Source organism: Atractosteus spatula, chromosome 1 (assembly GCF_055471065.1).
Source record: "Atractosteus spatula isolate fAtrSpa1 chromosome 1, fAtrSpa1.hap1, whole genome shotgun sequence".
Classification (NCBI taxonomy): domain Eukaryota; kingdom Metazoa; phylum Chordata; class Actinopteri; order Semionotiformes; family Lepisosteidae; genus Atractosteus; species Atractosteus spatula.
In genome coordinates, this window is record NC_142706.1 from 46,608,435 (window position 1) to 46,626,166 (window position 17,732).

Below are 17,732 nucleotides of genomic sequence, written 5' to 3' on the forward strand. Positions count from 1 at the left end.
GGAATTGTGGAAAATGATCTACAGTACGCATGTAACCCTAACACACAAGTGATAATTAAAACTGCCTCTAAGACCAGCTCCAACACCATCTTTAATCTCAGTTTATCTTCAACCTAGCTTTGGAACTCTAAAGCTAATCCATTACTGAATCTTAACACTAAGAGTACTTCAACACTGGGCACTAGGTGGGGAATAAACTGAAGTGGGTGCCCCAGCTTTACCCTGGACCATACTACCATCGAGTTGATTTGTGCGTTCTCCTCTGTTATGTGTCCTGAGAGCGCTTTATGGGGCTTTCTTCTGTTTTAACTGTGTGGTTAATCCCACAATGAGAACCTACCTGTCCAGCCACTTCCTGACCTGTGCCAGGACCAGCGCACGATGATGGATGGTTTCAAGGTTGCCTCGAGGCATCTATGGAGTTCCAGCAAGGAAATGAGCAGAAGAAGGGAGTTCTGTCTTAGTAGCGGCATTATGTTTTCCCCGGAACATCAACAAAAAAATATGCTGTGCGTTAGCGGAAAGATTTGGCCTTGCTTCATCCTAAGTTGTAACGTATTTCTTTTGAGCACCAAAAATACACTGTAAACTGCAGATCCACTTTCAGTAAGAGAGTGGTTAAAGAACATCGTGAACATAGTTCAACTTGAAATATGTAAAAAAAGATTTATTATACTACTCAACTGAACAGCAATTGTAAACACAAGCCTGCTGAAATGCCTGAATTGTATAAAGATCAATTTCTTTTTTTGATAATTAATAATAATTCCTTACACATATATAGTGCTTTTCTGGAAAAGCACTATACATATACACATATATAGTGCTTTTCTGGAAACTCCACTCGCGCTTTACAAGTAATGGGGACTCCCCTCCACCACCACCAATGAGTAGCCCCTGCCTGGATGATGTGACGGCAGCCATAATGCACCAGTACACCCAGCACACATCAGCTATCAGTGGGGAGAAAGCCAATTCATAGATGGGGATTATTAGGAGGCCATGATTGGCAAAGGCCAGGGAGAAATTTGTCCAGGACAGTGGGGTAGCACCTCTACTCTTCGAGAAACACCAGGGATTTTTAACGAGCACAGAGAGCCAGAACCTCAGTTTTACGTCTCATCCAAAGGACGGTGCCTTTTTATAGTGTCCCCATCACTATACTGGGGCATTAGGACCCACACAGACCACAGGGGGAGCGCCACCTACAGGCCCAACTAACACCTCTTCCAGCAGCAACCTTAGCTTTCGCAGGAGGTATCCCATCTAGGTACTGGGCAGACTCACTGGATTGATCTTGGCACCTTAGATGCTTCTCCAGCGATGAGTCCTGTATCCCTAACCTTCCAGTTCTAGTCTAAAGCTGTACGCACCACTCCACGCCTGCAGCCCTTTAAAGCTGTGTGTGTAGTGCTGTCAAGTACAGTGACACGGGCTGACTTGCCTGGAGGATGAGTTTTGTATCCTGGGGGACTACAGTGACAATGCGGGAGCCCCTCTCCACGCGGCGCAGTGTTTCATCGTTCTGCCCGGCCTCAGAGCTCAGCGCAGACTGCAGCCCTGAGAGGACACACACACACACACACACGGACGGCCAGAGAGAAACAACAAGTCATCAGCTGCCTGCACACATTTAGTTCTTTATATACAGCACATATAAAATCAGTGTAATATTAAAATGCACATTAAGAAATGTCATGAAAGCTGAAGCAAAAGTAAAATCTTCAGAAGATCAATGGATAAAAAAACGAACAACACTGCCAGTCACATTTTTAAAGATTTCTTTAAAAGATTATTTCATTATGAACTGTACAGTAATTTAAAAAAAACAATAAATTGTAACTCAGTGAAAGAAACATTAATTTAATTTAATGTTAATTAAAAACCCAATGTGGCCTACAAAGGATCATACTTCTATTTGTTTCTTTCTCATATGTGAGGAGCTAAAATATTTGTGAATTGAGTGATCTGATCAGAAATCCACCTCAAGTTTAGGGAAGAGGTAGAATTTACAAGTAAGTGAAAGAATGGACAACAACCTGATATCAAAATATAACAGGATATGCCTTATAACATGTCATTCCCCCACCTTCAACGTGAAATACTAACCAACCCATCTTAAATAGTTAAAAAAGGAGCCAATTTTACCTTTTACTGAGGTTTCATGTAAATTGAAACACCTGCAGGTATGCGAGTGTGTTGTAAGCAGGAGAAAGTTGTCATACAGAACAAAAGATGAGATATTTGAGGATATCTGGAAGAAAGGAATGAGCGCAGACTCTAATCTCAATTTTCTGTGGTGTCAAAACACATTCTCAAGAATTCTCAGGATATGAAATTTATTATTTTTAATCATCCCTAATCAAACTAATCATGTCCCATGTCCAAACAGTCTCCCTCCCACCCAAGGAAATCCCACGTGCATGAAACATGCATGGAATATTTTCATTTCTGCATGCACCCAGAAGAAAAATAAAAGCTTAAGCAAATACTGAAAAAGTACTTTAATAAATATCACTAGGCAATTTCTATTGACATCCTTCTCTTTCCTGCACACCTCGTGTTTACCTAAGCTTTCTATTCCATTTCACATTTTGACATCTTGTTAACATGTGCAGCTCTTCTGAAGATGCCTTTAATATATCTGGCTGATAAGTTTGTCAATTTATATGTCAGGACTAGCTGAGCCACCTTGAACCTTGTTCAAGGGTACAGCAGCAGTGTTTCAGATGGGATTTAAACCTGAAATCTAAAGCTCCAATAACTTAGGCTCACTGTAACCTCTTGACTATGCTGCTTCCAGTAACAATATTGAGAAATACTCTACACCAATATCAATTGACCTGAAAAGAATAACAAGGTACACAATGATATTGGGCATGCAGTTCAGAAAACCCTACTCATTTAAATTACATGTGTCAGTCGTACTGAAGCTTGTAACTTCAGCCCTTCCTGTTTAACTGTACCCTGTGCATGAGACTTTGCTGAAAAGCAAAGAGAATAAAAAGTTAACTGCACCTCTGTATCACCGATGGAAAAACGTGACCTGTCACTGAGTCCCAATAATTGCTCCTGTGAAAACATGGCACCAAATATAAGCACATTTCCCCATGAACGAACAAAAACACTCCATATTTGCTTGGAGACAGCATTCCTTGAGAAAGGGCAATTCGTCAATTAAGAGTACATTATTTCTAGGTCATAGTTATACAGTGAAAGAGTTGCACCTGTATAACCGAAATAAGGTTTATCATATAATGATATATGTAGCATTTATAATACCCACATGCACCTAACGTTTAAAAATTAATTAGTTGGGTAATATTCTCAGAAGTTACAGTATGTTGGGATAGATATATCTTAACTACTTGATCAGTACTGCAAGCACAGTATTTACATACCTCCCCAGCAACAGTGCACAAGGCTGTCTGCACACAGGGCTGAGGGAACCGCAGGGCACCGCCACTGGAGGTGCGCCATTCCCCGACACAGGGATCTAAGGACTCTGCACACAGCACAAACAAGTTAAAACCCCTTCCGCCACATTCATGATCTGTTTTCTGCCTTGTGTTTATACTGCCAATTCCTTTTAGCTTTTCGGCAGCTACATTTCCTTACTACACGGCTAGCATGGTTGAAATTCAAACACGGCCCCCTTGATAATTTTGCCAAGAAGGATATAAATACTGCGACATGATCTGGGCCTGACTGACCCCAGAGGAACCTCTTGATCTGGCCGTCCTCTAGCTGCAGGGCCACAGTCTCACTCTTCTGGCTGGGACACACGCTGATCACATGTCCTTCCACAAGGACGGAGCACCTGGGGATCAGCAACAAGCTGTGAATTCCCTGTGCCCTGCTTCCTTTAAATTCACAATCGCCGGCGACCTTTGCTTGTTTTACCCCCCACCTGCTGTAAATATCAACTTGTGCACCAACTTGGGAGTAATGGAGACAACACATATACTTTGACTTATAATCCACAATAAGTTCTCTGTTGTTACACCAAAATTGTTTTGAAGGATCACATCTGAGCGTTCTAAATTGTACACAGATATCCATCCAGGATCACCAAGCTCTTTATCGGCCTGCTTGGGATATCAGTCCATCACACACACATGCATGCAAGCACACGCACGCAACAGAGATGCCAATTAAAGCCAACAGCATGTCTCTGGACCGTGAGCAGACACCAGAGACCCTCCGAGAATCAAATTCCAACACAAAACCCTGGAGCTGTGAAGCAACAGCACTGACCACTGTGCCACCCTGGTTTTATAATCAAAATTAAAATTTGATGGGTCTTGGCCTCCCCCTTCACAATTGTACCAAAAATATTATTTATACATTTTGCCTTACACAAAATGTCCTTCTGGACTTGCCAGTCCTGCAGGCTAAAGGGAAGCGAACGGCATCATGCCCACACCTCTTTTTTGCCACCTTAGAAGGCTTAAACAGCAATATTTAAACATCACGGAAAATGGTCAAGTTAGAATACAATTTGCCAAAACTGCCTTCATCTGGATTAATGTGGAAGTACTCTGACAGGGAACATGTGCCAGTGGGAGAGATTACTGTAGGAGAGCAGGGAGAGGAAGCAGGAAGGCTCGGCCGCAGTACCTGGTCTTCAGGCTGTGTGGTGGGCTCTCCTCCCCTGCAGGAGCCAGCATGAGCAGGCGGGACTGAGAGGGCCGTTCCCCACCACTCACCACCAGGAAAGTGTCGTCCCTCAGCCAGGTGAGCAGCCGCAGGCCGAGGGGCTGCAGGTCCTCCCCCAGCGCCACGCTGCAAGGGAACAAGGGGGCACATGAAGTCACCTGTACTGACTTCTGGAATACTAGGAGGACACTGAACAAGTCGACACAGCTGAGCGCGTTAATGAGGTTAGAAAGAATCAACATTGATGAGTGCATTTCAAACCACATTAACAGTATAATGTACACAGTGACTTGTAAAACCTCCAATTTACATCACAAAACAGATGAAATCTCCAGGTATGCCCAGCACTATATTCTGAGATTCAGAACAAGGCAACAAAACTTGAGGTGATGTGCTGCAGCGCTATGACACTGTAAATAAGCAGGCTTGTGAATACATCTCTTTTAATCCCATACAAATATTGCTCTTGATTTCGAGACAGTTTTGCTGAGAAATACTACCTGTTAACTCTGCACGCAGATCACGTTGGAACATTTCTGTGGTGAAATATCTGCTGCACAACCTTTACTTTTTTGCTCATACTTGCATTATATTAGTCATTACAGTGACTAGTGAGCAGGAAGGGCCACATCACACCATTCGTGGGAACTCTTGTTCTCGACTGTGGAGAGACCAGGGGTTTGCGACAACGTGGCAACTTACAGTACTTTTACAAAGTCCATGATTGTGTCTTTAATTAAAAATTCATCCAATTTTTCTATAACATCAATGAATGAATGACATAAATGATTTTGAGATTTAATAACCGGTCTGAGAAATTGGGGCTGCAGTTCCCCTTTAAACACGCTGGTATTTTGTATATGTCAGAAAAAAATGCTGTCTGGGTAGAAAATGATTAAATCTAAGACAACGCCCTCACTAATAGTGTATACACAAGGACATGTGGACATGTGAAATTTCACTCATCCATCACACAGCCAGAAATCATGGGGAAGTAGATACAGGAGTTAAGACTGCTTGCCAAGTTCATTGTCTGGTCCTTTGATACGTTCACTTAAAGAGACCAGCAACTCAGGCTCTCTGTGAGCAGGAATGTCGGCAGAAAGCCAGCTGCCTTTCCAAGCAGCTCATGAAAAACTTCCAACATAATGTGGTTTATAAAGACTTTTCACGAGTTCTTTATTTGTTTGAGTTTGGTAGTATGTCAGATATATACAAATGTTTCATTAGTGCAAACAACAAGACAGCTTTGAATGTGTTGTGGGCAACAATTTTAAGATAAGAGAGATCACTTTATTGGCCATATACAATTTCCTGTAATAGGAATTTGTCTTTTCGCATACCCCAACCTGCTCTCCATGAGACACACAGACAGAGAGAGAAGCTTGGGGTCAGAGCACAGGGTCAGCCATTTATACAGCCACCCTGGAGCAGTTGGGGTTAAGGGCCATGCTCAGGGGCCAAACGGAGTAGGATTCCTCTGTCGGTCGCGGGATACGAACCGGCAACTTTCCAGCCACAGGCGCAGATCCTTAGCCACAGAGCCACCACACCGTAATTTACGGCCTGACAGATCAAGGCAATTTCAGTCTTTTGCTCGACAGCTCAGGTGTCGAGACGTAGACCTTAAACCCTGTGATACTATAAAGCCAAAGTAATCTGGTAAGAGAAGTGAACACTTTTCAAGCAAGGGGATGGTACTTTCATCCTTCTCAGTGATATACATCCTGAAGACAAGGTTTAGCACCTAAATCTTTACTTTTTGGTAAACAATGGAATGAAACCCACTCAGAACTTCCAAAACAAACCCAATATGGAAAAAAAGAGGAAGATGGCAAGGCAAGAGGAAATGGCAAGCAGCACAATTCTGACCTGCCAAAGTGCCATTTTGGAGAAACTGGTGTCAAATGACCATGTGAGGAGTTCAACCACTCCCTGCTTCTTTTATATTGAAGGCTAAACACAGGAAATTACAGTGTTTCATCTCTGTGTGTGAAAGGCTTCATTCTAAATGTAGTTAAGATCAGGAAAATTGGTTATGCTGAGGACAATTGATAGATACCTGTTGTGTTAAATGTTCTGAAAAAATATCTGACATTTCAGAGCAAACTGAAGGCAAGGCCAAGTGTTTCAAGCATATGGCAATTTGCATGTGTAGTCTAAATACATACACAAGAATCTATCTGTCCTAAACACAATATTTATTGTAACAGAAAAGACTGATCAGGGGTGTACACATACCAAAACCCTTTGACAATGACTGTATTCAGAGTATCGCAAGAAAACACTGGTGGTTTGTTCTTATTTTCTCTGTAAAAGTCCTTTCGACATGAAATAAACACATTTCAAAAGTTCACCAAGCTGTCCTGAGACTTCTTGCATCCTTACAAAATACAGCCTCCACTACTATTACAACTTCTCCTACACGCAATTACAACAATAATTCAAACTGCACCTGTATGTTTTCTTCAGCGCAGGTGTCTGTGCAGTAACTCTAAACCCGGGGCCTCCAACCGCCCCAACTTTAACTGTTGGATCCTCATGGCTGGCAGCCCCTACAAGGAAGCACAAACCTTTTTTTAATCACAAACTGAAAATACTACTGGGATATGAGTTATGAACATAGGACTGGACAAGACAGAACAGGGCTCCATGATCACTTACACAAAAAGGATCAATCTCAGGCTTTGATTACAATTACAAAGTCAGATGGGACCAAAAGCTCTTCCAGAAATTGCATACAATTGCACTTACAGAAACATGACACATAACATGACATGATTCTTCATAAATAATATTCGTAAGAACTAAACAATATGTACTTTAATATTAATGTATGTGGCTACACTCATTAAATGGAGATTTAGTACTTCAAAATGCTTTAAAAAAGAGTTTGCACACAGAAATCTAATGAAAACTGGGGGAGGGCTCACCTTGGCTGTAGATTGAGATGTGGCCACTGGCGGTGAGAACGGCCAGGTCATTGGTCTTCCCTGGCTCGGGGTGAAAGGTCACCTGATTGGCAGCAGTGGGCAGCTGAAGCTGGTATGTGCACATGGGTGGGGGTACCACACCGTGCCGGAAGGTGGTCACTAGAACCTTGTCTGGAAGACACAAGAGGAAACCACATTAACATTTTCTCCCGCACTTTACAGCGGACACCAGGAGGTGGTCAGAAACAGCAAACAGAACATCTCCTTCTCATCTGTCTCCTCTTTAACAGACAGGCAGCTCTGTTAGGGGCGACACGTCCGTCTCCTGCACGACCTTACCTCCATCAATGACTGCTACGTTGGCGGTATCCCGCGAGTCCGCCCCCGCGCTGCGATCCACGCTCCAGGTCCAGTCATAGCACAGGTACCGCCACCCCTGGCACAGGGCATGCAGCCGGAGAGGCAGCTCTGGGTCCCAGGCCACGCACACTGGAGCCTTGAGCGGGTCGTCTCCGAAGTGCAGGCTCTGCTTCAGATACCAGTGATAGTTCCCCACGGTCCACAGCTGAACTGCAAAAGCACGAACCCAGGATCCGACGTGAAACCAGGGACGCAGGCCTCTCCTTCGAGGAGCTGCCGCTTTCTCTTCGAAACAAACTTTTGAATGCTTTGGTGACAATAAATAACCGACCGGTAGAAAGAAGCAATATGGCAAGTTGGTCTCTAAGTCACAACGGGAAAGTGTCCATGGCTCTTCTTCAGAAACTACTTTCCTGTAGCCTTACTAGAATACAAGAACTTTGGCAAAATGGAGCTGAAGTACACTGCAAGTTGGCTGGACAAGAGCCGTCAGGAGGAAAGTTCTTAGTTCAAGGGTACAACGCCAATGTCCACTGAGGGGTCTCAACCCACCATCTTCCTGGTACAACTCCAGAGCCCTAACTCTCACATGCTACGCTGCTGAACAATGAACACTGAACACTGCTGTTCACCGACTACTTCGAGAAGACAAATACGGTCCCAAACTTCAAATCTGTTCTGTTGCTTTCACACAAGGACTGGGTTTGTCTTGTGCCTTATTAAGCAGTTGAAAGTCAGACAAATGTAAACTTATGGAGAAGGCAGGCCAATTCTTGTCTAGCTGCTTGCTGTGGTGTCTTTTTAATTTTTGTTAACTTGCATCCTCAGTATCTGCCTTAAGAAATCTATTAAAAATTACCATAGCTGTTACCAACAATATTGCAAGATATATTTACTTGGAACATTATTGTAACTGGGTGTCTGATGTACAGAATATGGCATTTTTGATCACTTTTCTTAGAAGGGGCAACACCTCTCAAACTATTCATAGGGAAATCTCAGTTCATCTGGCAAAAGCAGCTACAGTTCTCATAAGCTACATAAATCAAAGAGTTCAGAACAAACTAAGACAAAAACAAATAAAAATCCTATGTCCATACATGTACTTAACTTAATGTCACAAACGCATCACGATCCCCCTGTGATATTAAAATCTTCCAAAAAGAAACCATGATATATGCTAAAGGTCATTCTATCACCTGAGTTAGAGAGTGGACACTAGAGAGTGCTGTAAAAATTGCCTGCTGTTGAAACGATGGATAAACTAGAGTGCATCAGTGCTGAGGTAACAAGAGAAAGGCTCATACTGTAGGTGTTGGGCTGGTGGTCTCCATCAGAGATTATGTCCTCCAGCCAGACAGCCAGCACGGTGGAGTCAGCGTTCCAGAGCAGTTCCTTCACCTGCGAGCAGAGGAACAGAAGCATGAAAACTCACCCACAACTTCGGACTCCTAGTCACAGAGTCTGCACGTAACTTCCATGATTGAGCTTTTTGGAAAAAATGCACAAAGATTGACCTTAACCATAACACAACTTATAAAGTTAGTATTTTTTGGGTGTATTACACAGTCTTCACTGGTGCAACCTTCTGAGCAGAGCATTCTTGAATTATGGGGTATCACAGTAACAATGTTGTTTTCTCATGTTTGAAGCACAGAAATCTTAGGCACATATGGATCTTGGAGGACACCAGTTTGGGTCTCGAGAACATTTTATGGGACCAGGGAGTCTCAATGCCCAGTATGAAGGCATGAAGTGCTCGAATGTTCTCTCGCCTACCTTGACCTGCTCCGGTTTGAAGGGCAGAGAGAACTCTCCATGCAGGAGCCCATTCTTCTCCAGAAAAACCACATCGTGTTTGTTGGGCTTCCTCTGCGTCGATGCAATCAAACTTCCCGAGGGTCTGAAACAGGACACTCTGGTCAAACGGTCTAATTTCAAGCCCTTTCACACTCTGGGGACAAAGAAAATTGCTGCTGCTGAAAGCACATCTTGCTGTTTAATCAGTTTTTATCCCAAGGCCATTGGGGTGTTTCTTATAAACTACAACATCCTGTATCACGCAGTCTCATCATCAGTACTGCCCTCTGTATCGGAATTGCTGATCAGGGCTGACACGACCTTGCATCTGATTTTAAAGGGTCATTGAATGTTAGATTATAGAACTTATTCATGTTATATTAAAACAAACCATGTTTTCCTTAATGTTAGAATGGTTGTATGTCGCTTGTTTGCTTTATCATGTTCTGAAACTCCATTTTAAAAAATAGGAATGTCTGAAAAGTGTCCAAATGGTATACAATCTCTTTGAGCTTTGTGAACAGGACTCACAAAGTCCTTACACTCACACACTTTAATGTCGCATTTAAAGCTCTCCTAGAAACACAGGTTTATATTAGGGGTTTCTGTAAGAGGTACTGCTGTGTACGTGGCCATGACAGAACAACAGGGTCCATTTTACTTTCCTGCTCATAAGCAGGTCTGTGGAGAGATTTGTTTAGGGCCTAGGGCAAGAGTCATTACTTGTAAAGGTCAAAAATCATGGCTTTAAGTCTGCTGGTTGTTTAATTTCAGAAACAGGGTTGAGGAAGTCTATACAGTACATTACATCATTAACCCATCATAAAAAACGATTACAATCCAGTGTCAAGAAAACATTTTTGAATCCTGTAGGTTGATTTATATTCTGTTATATTTTACAAATAAAATATAATATAGGATTCCACTTACTTCATATAGACTGATTCTTAATTATTCATGTTTTACAAGGGTGAGACGTGATATTTGCATTGGTAAATATAAACCCTTTCTTGTTAGAAATTAATATCCAGAACATGATAAAAACAAACATCACCCTACCCTAAACACTGGTAGGTTCAGTGAAAATATTAAACATTTAATATTAAACACAACAAGTGCACAAGTACAGTTCAGAAAGGCAGCTTACTTCCAACAGAGAGCTTGCTCTAGGCCATTAACCACCTCACTGGTTGACTGCAAGACACACTCTCTGTTCCACACTCTCACCTTCCTGGCACCTGAAACAACACAGAATAACACAACGTAATTTTCCTGTCACTCCCAAAATCCCCATCTCCCTCTGGCACATAGTTCACACAAGTCAAAATGGGAAACCTGAGCCAAGAGGAAAAAAAAGGTTGTACAAAGTTTCACATTTGTGTATAGCACATGGTTATGTCATGTAACAGAAGAATGTGACAGAAGATTCAATGGCATAAACACTGACAAGAGGCAAAGGGAGTGGGGAGAAAATTTAATGATGACCAAGTTTTAGATAACAATGCATCCTGTAGTTCAGGCTTTTATTTCAGTAAACTGAAAGCTTTAACTTTTAGCTAAACCAGAAAGCTGACTATGCCTCTCTCGACAGAACACCAGAACTAAGCAAGATAGAGATGCCTTTAAAGTAGAGAGCTAAATAACACAAACCCTAGCCTTACTTGTCTTTACAGTAATGATAGTTTAGATTTAATTTAAGCCATAAACCAGGCTTCTACTGTATAAACTTCTAGTGATATTACAAAGTGTTTGAGGGGACATCATGCCAGGCAGAAATTGATTTATATTTTTTCCCAGAAGTGTTAAAGATATCCATGTGATTTATTGTCTCAATTCAGAGAAAGCTGACAAAGTGTGCAATTGACTATTTTGCAGTTATTAAAGATCATACTAAAAAAAAGATTTCAATCCTTCATACAGTATCTAGAAAAACAAAGGTCCTAACACTGCAATGTTCATCAAAGAAAAAGGAAATTATTTGGTCTGTAGAGACAAACCATTTATCTTCACACTACGGCCAAGTCCACAGTACGTAATGAGCTGCTGCCTTTCTAAGTTCAGCTTTCTAAGGGAGAAACATCAGCGCTCGCTGTGCTCAACCTCCTCCTTCATGCAGGCTTGTCTCGGTCCCTGGCCAACGTCCAGCTTCTGGGAATAATCGTTCTCCAGTAATAAAACTGAATGAGGACCCTGTCTCTTACCTGTGAGTGGACACACAGCACTCACGGCAAAGAACTGCCCGTCCCCCCTCCACGAGATCCGGGGCCGGCGATCATCCCAGGACACAGCAGGCTGCACCTCCTTGCACAAAGAGGGAACGTGATCAATTCGGTGCTCAGGAACCCCACGTGAACAGCACAGCACTTACAGCATGACTTACTGCTGTCTTGCGCCGAGCAGCCTGCTTCCCTTCTGAACCATGGAACTGGGTCTCCTTCTTGCCCCACCCCACAGTGATGAACTTCCCTGAAAGAGATCGGTGAAGCCTGGGTGAGACAGTGGGGAGACTACAAGTCCACAATTAAACACAAGCTGCTGTCTATGGCTGTACATGCTTTGAGGGGAAGTACTAACTACAGCAGAGTCTCGATTATCCGACCTTCGACTCTCCGACATAGCCAATCAACATGCCATATATTGTATGTGTGCGCATGCATAATATTGTAGCACCCTCGCCAGACGCTTTAGAGGGTGCACCGTCCCCAGCCTGCCGTGCTTGCGCATAGCTAAGGGGACGGTGCAGCTGCTAAAGCGTCTGGCGAGGGCGCTACAATATTTAGCCCAATCCCACGTTGCTTTGTCTCTCGGTGCCTCACAAACTGCCATTGAAGTAGCTTCGCTTGCTTGTTTGAGCTCGTGATTTATTTTTGTACTGTACATACAGTGATTGCGTGTTATTTTTCCTATTGTATTTTCCCTTAATATAATTGTATTATTTGAGAAACATGACAAGTGATAAGATTAATAAACCAGATTCCATACATACACTGCCCTCCCATTAATCTATGATTTGTCTATTCAGTTTCCGTATTATCCGACATTTCCGATTATCCGACATACTATCGGTCCCGTAAAGGTCGGATAATCGGGACTCTACTGTACCTGACTGTAAATTTTCCTATCTAAAAAAATGTTAACCTGACACATTCTTCTTCTCAGCATTTATTCAAATTGGCTGTAACAGCCAAAGATGTAATAGGCGCTTTAGGTTAACACAAGTCAACACATACTCCTGATGAACGTATGTTCTCTAGTGTGTCCTAGCTGTACACAACCATCTAAAAACAATCACTGTCATATTGTCTGAAGTGGAACTAAATTATATTGTCCCATATAAGTGACACACATTTCTGAATCAGCTCAGGCTAATTCAAAAAGCAAGACAAAAATGTTCATAGGTCACCATGGCACACAAGTACACACCTTCGCCGAAGTCATCCTGGTGGATATTGATTTCAGTTATCGGTTCAAAGTCCTTTGTCATCATGATGAGAGTCTCCTGTCCTGCAGTCACACAATTTACACACAACTTGACACAGGACACGTCATGACACTGGCTATGGTTTTCAGAGCCTCCAAGAACGAAAGAAGTTTGTCTTAACATTTAAGAATGGCATGTCTACCAAGTTATAAAATAAGAATTAGTTTACGCACATAATGACCCTAGACAGGTTTTGTTCTACCTAAAATGGTGCGTCTCTTAAGACAGTGTGGGACAGTATGACATGCCTGCAAGCATATGGGAGGCCACAGGAGGCATTGTTTCAAAGAGAGCCCAGTCCTAACTAATCACAGCCTTCCCACTGCAGTTTGGAGACTTTCTACAGCATTTCTGGAAGAGAGGCCAAAGTCAGAGCAGAAGACACAAAAGGGATCCTGACTGCTTGACATTCCTCCCCAACCTTTCTTAAAAAAATTAATCAAATGAGACAAGCGCCTCGAACACTTTGCTGCTGGTATAGAGATCGGATGCTCACTGCAAGCTTAAAATAAACCACTGTGACAGGATGGGCGAGATATGAAAGAGAACTATTTACTTGATCAATTTACTGTCAGTAAATTCCGAATCTACTAACCTGTGGAGAGGGCAACGAGCTCCTGGTCTGGACTCCAGCTCATTCCTGTTAGTCCGCTGTCCACACTGCCAACACACTCCAGCTGACAAACACACAGAAGCAGAGCTCCAGCTTACAAGATAAATTCTATGTACACATTTCCATGCACTGAAGATAGAGCGCAGGCAGTGCATTTGCGATGCTTTAATTTTTTTCACATTACCAAATACCCTTAAAAATCAGACAAAGAACTTGAACTTGAACTTTATTGCCATATGTAACCGGTACATGTACTGGTACAATGGAATTCTTACTTACAGAAAGTCTCTCGATTGTTAAAACATGTGTAGAAACACAAAGTGCAGACAGTGCATCAAGACAATATACAAACAAACAGTAGACAATGTACAAGTAAACAGTTTAAATGTAAACAATGCAGATGTGTAAAGAATGACTGGAGATGTGCAATAAATAAGAAATCATAATGAGGTAGAGGGTGTAGGTGTGGTCCAAGGGGCATGGCTAAATGTGTTCGCCAATCGCACTGCTTGTGGATAGAAGCTATTGAAGAATCTAGTGGTCAGTGTCCGTATGCTCTTGGTTTCTTTAACGTACTGTAACATGTTCTTCCATTTGTTGTTTTTAATTAAAAAAGGGGAAGAATTCACAGATTTCACAGGACAGCACTAACTTGTGAAACCCTGCAGACATCTCCGGCGAACACATTCAAAGAAAGCCATTTTGCTCCTGGAGAGGCGCAGCTGGTGGCACTGCAGTTACCTGGTTAGCGCTGAGGTTATACAAGACAACATCGCCACTTGCTGTTGCCACACACACAGACTCCTGGTCAGGTAAGTCCTGGATGCCCACAATGGAGCCACTGCCATCTTCAGGGAGGTAGTTATCGGAAGTCAGCGAAACCTCATTCACAAACTGCACACGGAGAAGACAGGGGGGATAAAGCATACATTACATAACTACCTTTACTAGGATAAAGCAAGCAGACAGTTTTCATTATCCCAGTCGTGTTACTCTCATTTATACAAGTCCAATGTTTAGTGGTAAGGCTAATGTGGCCCTCATTAAGAAAATGGTTTGCTAATCACTCTGTTAACAGTCAGTCAGGGGCAGTACCCATGATTTTTTTGGTCTTTCTGAGAAACGGCCGAGGCCAGCGAGCGATTCTTGGGGCGTACCTGTCTCCCCCGGGGGTCGAGCTCTGTGACGGCCTGGTCTGACCCCAGGAACACCGTGCCTGTGTCTGTCCGTACTGTCAAGCACTGTGGCCGGCCCTTTCCCTGCAGCTCCGAGCAACACAGGCTCCTCAATAGCTTCAGGTTTCTCATGTCGGCTGCAAAGCAAACACCAGGAAGTGAATCCAGACGCTGACAGCTCTCAGGGGGGCTGCTGTCTCATTAAGGAATGAACTTTCTTCAGTGTGGGAACTGTTAAACACAATGACAGCTAATTAGGCTGTTAGAACTCAGAAAAAAGCAGAAATCAAATCTGTCAGAATGCTGGTTGCAAACAATCCGTAATCTTTCAGCCATCGAGCAAGATCCCAAAATGAGATTTTGTCCACATTTAGAGAAATTATATGACTAAAAATTCCCTTCTTGACCCAACGAGACTGTACAGAAGAGTGTGCTTTACAACTAAGCTGATGTGATTTTTAGGTTTTATGACTAAAGTCTGTCATGGTGTGGATTTTGGCTGCTAGGTCACACTGTTTAGAAATGTTCCACGTTTTTGGAAGCGCTATGCCATTTTTTCTCAGAACTGAAAAGGGTCCCACATCCAAAACAATCTTATACAGACTTCCACCAAAATCCGATAAGTATGGACACATTGTCACAAAAGTGCGGTTTTGATTCGACACTGTATAGCTGTTCACGGTAACAGTGCAAGATCCGGTAACTGAACTTATTAAAATGTAACAAAATCGGTCTCAGGAAGGCAATATGCAACAGCGGGAAAAACTAAAAACAAAATCAAGGACACTGTGAACCAATAAAGATCCAATTCCATGTCCAAAAAACAATAGGTTTTACACCATACTTTCTGTATGCTTTGTGAAAGCTTGCCTGTGCATGTTTATATTCATACGCCGTTAATATAGCATACGATGAAGTGATTATTTAAAACGGAGAACAGGGGGCACTTTTATATAAAAAGGGTTGTAAAAGTACCTAGGTAACCAATTGTACTGTCAAATACCGATACCCTCGCTTATTTCAAGAAGAAACTGATGGATGAGATCATCCGATCAATTAGGAACTACCAAAGGAGCTACAGTACCTGGGTGAAATGGCTTCTTCTCGTTTGTACGCTCTTGTATTCTTCAAATATATACAATCGTTTTGTGTCTTTGGTAAAAAGGTACAGTTTATATAATGCATGATGTCTGGTGATATAAATAACTGATAGGTACTAATAGGTACCAGAGAGAAACTATTTACCAACTACTCAGAACATTCTTATTTTTAAAACGTCAGTCGTCTTAGGTGTCAAATTTGTTAATGTTATAGATTTAAATATGCAGGACAATATAAACAATGGAAATGCCCAGCCCTATGATCTTTTAATAAATCGCACACTTCAAGCAGAGAACAATCCCGTAAAGTTTCAACGATAAACACTCATGTAAATCAGCATTACTAATATACAGCTAGACAATAAAATACAAATATTCTCCATTTGACATACAGCTCTATTGTTTTTCCAGCTTTTACACCAGATGCTAATTCGTCTCCTAAACAACAATCCATACCTGAAATTATAATATAATTCCTTTAAACGTAGACCACCACCTCATAACACAGCAACCACGCTGACAACCTCACTAACTATGAACTCTAACCTTTTCGTGACGTAAGGAAAATCTCTTAAGGGAAAGGCTCAAAGTGTGCAATAGCTCCCTCACTTGTCTGGAGGTGAAAATCAAGTCGCTCTGGGTGTAGGGTCTGCGCCTATTGTTCATCGTGTTTCTAAAATATCGTGATGCGGATTAAAGTCATAGAGAGGCAACGTCAGTCCTTTATTGATCATTTTTTATATTATTGTTATTATTATAAAAATGAAGAGAGCCAATACCGAAATAATGCATACCGGAGACTGCAGACAGATTAACTGCATTATTACGTTTTCAGAGTTATGTCTGTTGTGTTTGTTTGCTAGCATTTGCGTGGTGTTAGATCAAACTGATTAAAACGAAACTCGCATCCCGGAAACATTACGAGCTATTAAAGAAAGATCAAAGACGTTATGTTATTTACCCAAGAGTCCGTAAGAAAGATAACAGAAATTATGTACAAACCCAACTATAAACAATTCTGTGGATGGCATTGTGAAACTGAAAAAAAAAACAACATGATGGTCCTGTTTTTATCTTACAAAACAAGGATTATTTAAAAATGAAAAGGTTTTGTTAAAAAACAGAAACATTTGTCGTGCTTTAAAAGACACCATGCTGCAGACATATTTAAAAGAACACTGTTTACAGTTCATACTTAAAGTGGCGACGGAATATGTTTAAAGTTCAAACCATTTTTCTTCGGGCAGTTACTGTATCAGACTAATAGGAACTGAACCCGAGAAGTTCAAATATCAATTAATCAACATCTTCACGTTGCCAGATTATTATTTTTCATAATCTTGGGAGTTTCAAGCATGACTTAAAAACACGTAACTTTGTACTTGTGGAAAACAGGAGTTTGGTGTAACAGTTATGTATTTGAAGTGTCAGATAACCATCCAAGAGTTAACAAATTATGCAATCACTAAGGCATAAATGTAATAATCTGTAGTCTTTGCAAGAGAGCACTTGACAAATTTCCACTTCTTTAAAGAAGCAACTTTTGTTAATGTGTCACTTAGTGTGAATCAAAGAAAGACCGAAACCCATTAAACAAATCGAAATCCGGAC

At 41.9% G+C, this 17,732-nt stretch overlaps 1 protein-coding gene across 3 annotated transcripts in view; it reads right to left on the bottom strand.

Annotated features, from left to right (window-relative positions):
* elp1 (elongator acetyltransferase complex subunit 1) overlaps positions 1–16,672 on the bottom strand; it is a 32,117-nt gene extending 15,445 nt beyond the window's left edge. For 2 of the 3 annotated variants that reach the window (XR_016091050.1, XM_088915878.1), the window contains exons 1-20: positions 16,578–16,672; positions 15,004–15,158; positions 14,588–14,740; positions 13,829–13,910; positions 13,176–13,256; positions 12,133–12,218; positions 11,954–12,053; positions 10,900–10,990; positions 9,732–9,855; positions 9,260–9,353; positions 7,932–8,162; positions 7,593–7,763; positions 7,115–7,214; positions 4,621–4,785; positions 3,714–3,820; positions 3,402–3,505; positions 3,019–3,072; positions 2,149–2,254; positions 1,445–1,560; positions 341–414 (exon numbers count right to left, since the gene is read on the bottom strand). Coding sequence is in view for 2 of the 3 variants with exons in the window: in XM_088915878.1 (XP_088772004.1) it covers positions 341–414; positions 1,445–1,560; positions 2,149–2,254; positions 3,019–3,072; positions 3,402–3,505; positions 3,714–3,820; positions 4,621–4,785; positions 7,115–7,214; positions 7,593–7,763; positions 7,932–8,162; positions 9,260–9,353; positions 9,732–9,855; positions 10,900–10,990; positions 11,954–12,053; positions 12,133–12,218; positions 13,176–13,256; positions 13,829–13,910; positions 14,588–14,740; positions 15,004–15,153 (2,189 nt within the window). In the remaining variant the exon portion in view is untranslated. Of the gene's footprint in view, positions 1–340; positions 415–1,444; positions 1,561–2,148; positions 2,255–3,018; positions 3,073–3,401; positions 3,506–3,713; positions 3,821–4,620; positions 4,786–7,114; positions 7,215–7,592; positions 7,764–7,931; positions 8,163–9,259; positions 9,354–9,731; positions 9,856–10,899; positions 10,991–11,953; positions 12,054–12,132; positions 12,219–13,175; positions 13,257–13,828; positions 13,911–14,587; positions 14,741–15,003; positions 15,159–16,105; positions 16,114–16,577 lie in introns of those variants that run through there. The other variant, XM_088915887.1, reaches the window with a different exon arrangement.
* Positions 16,673–17,732: the final 1,060 nt, after the last annotated feature.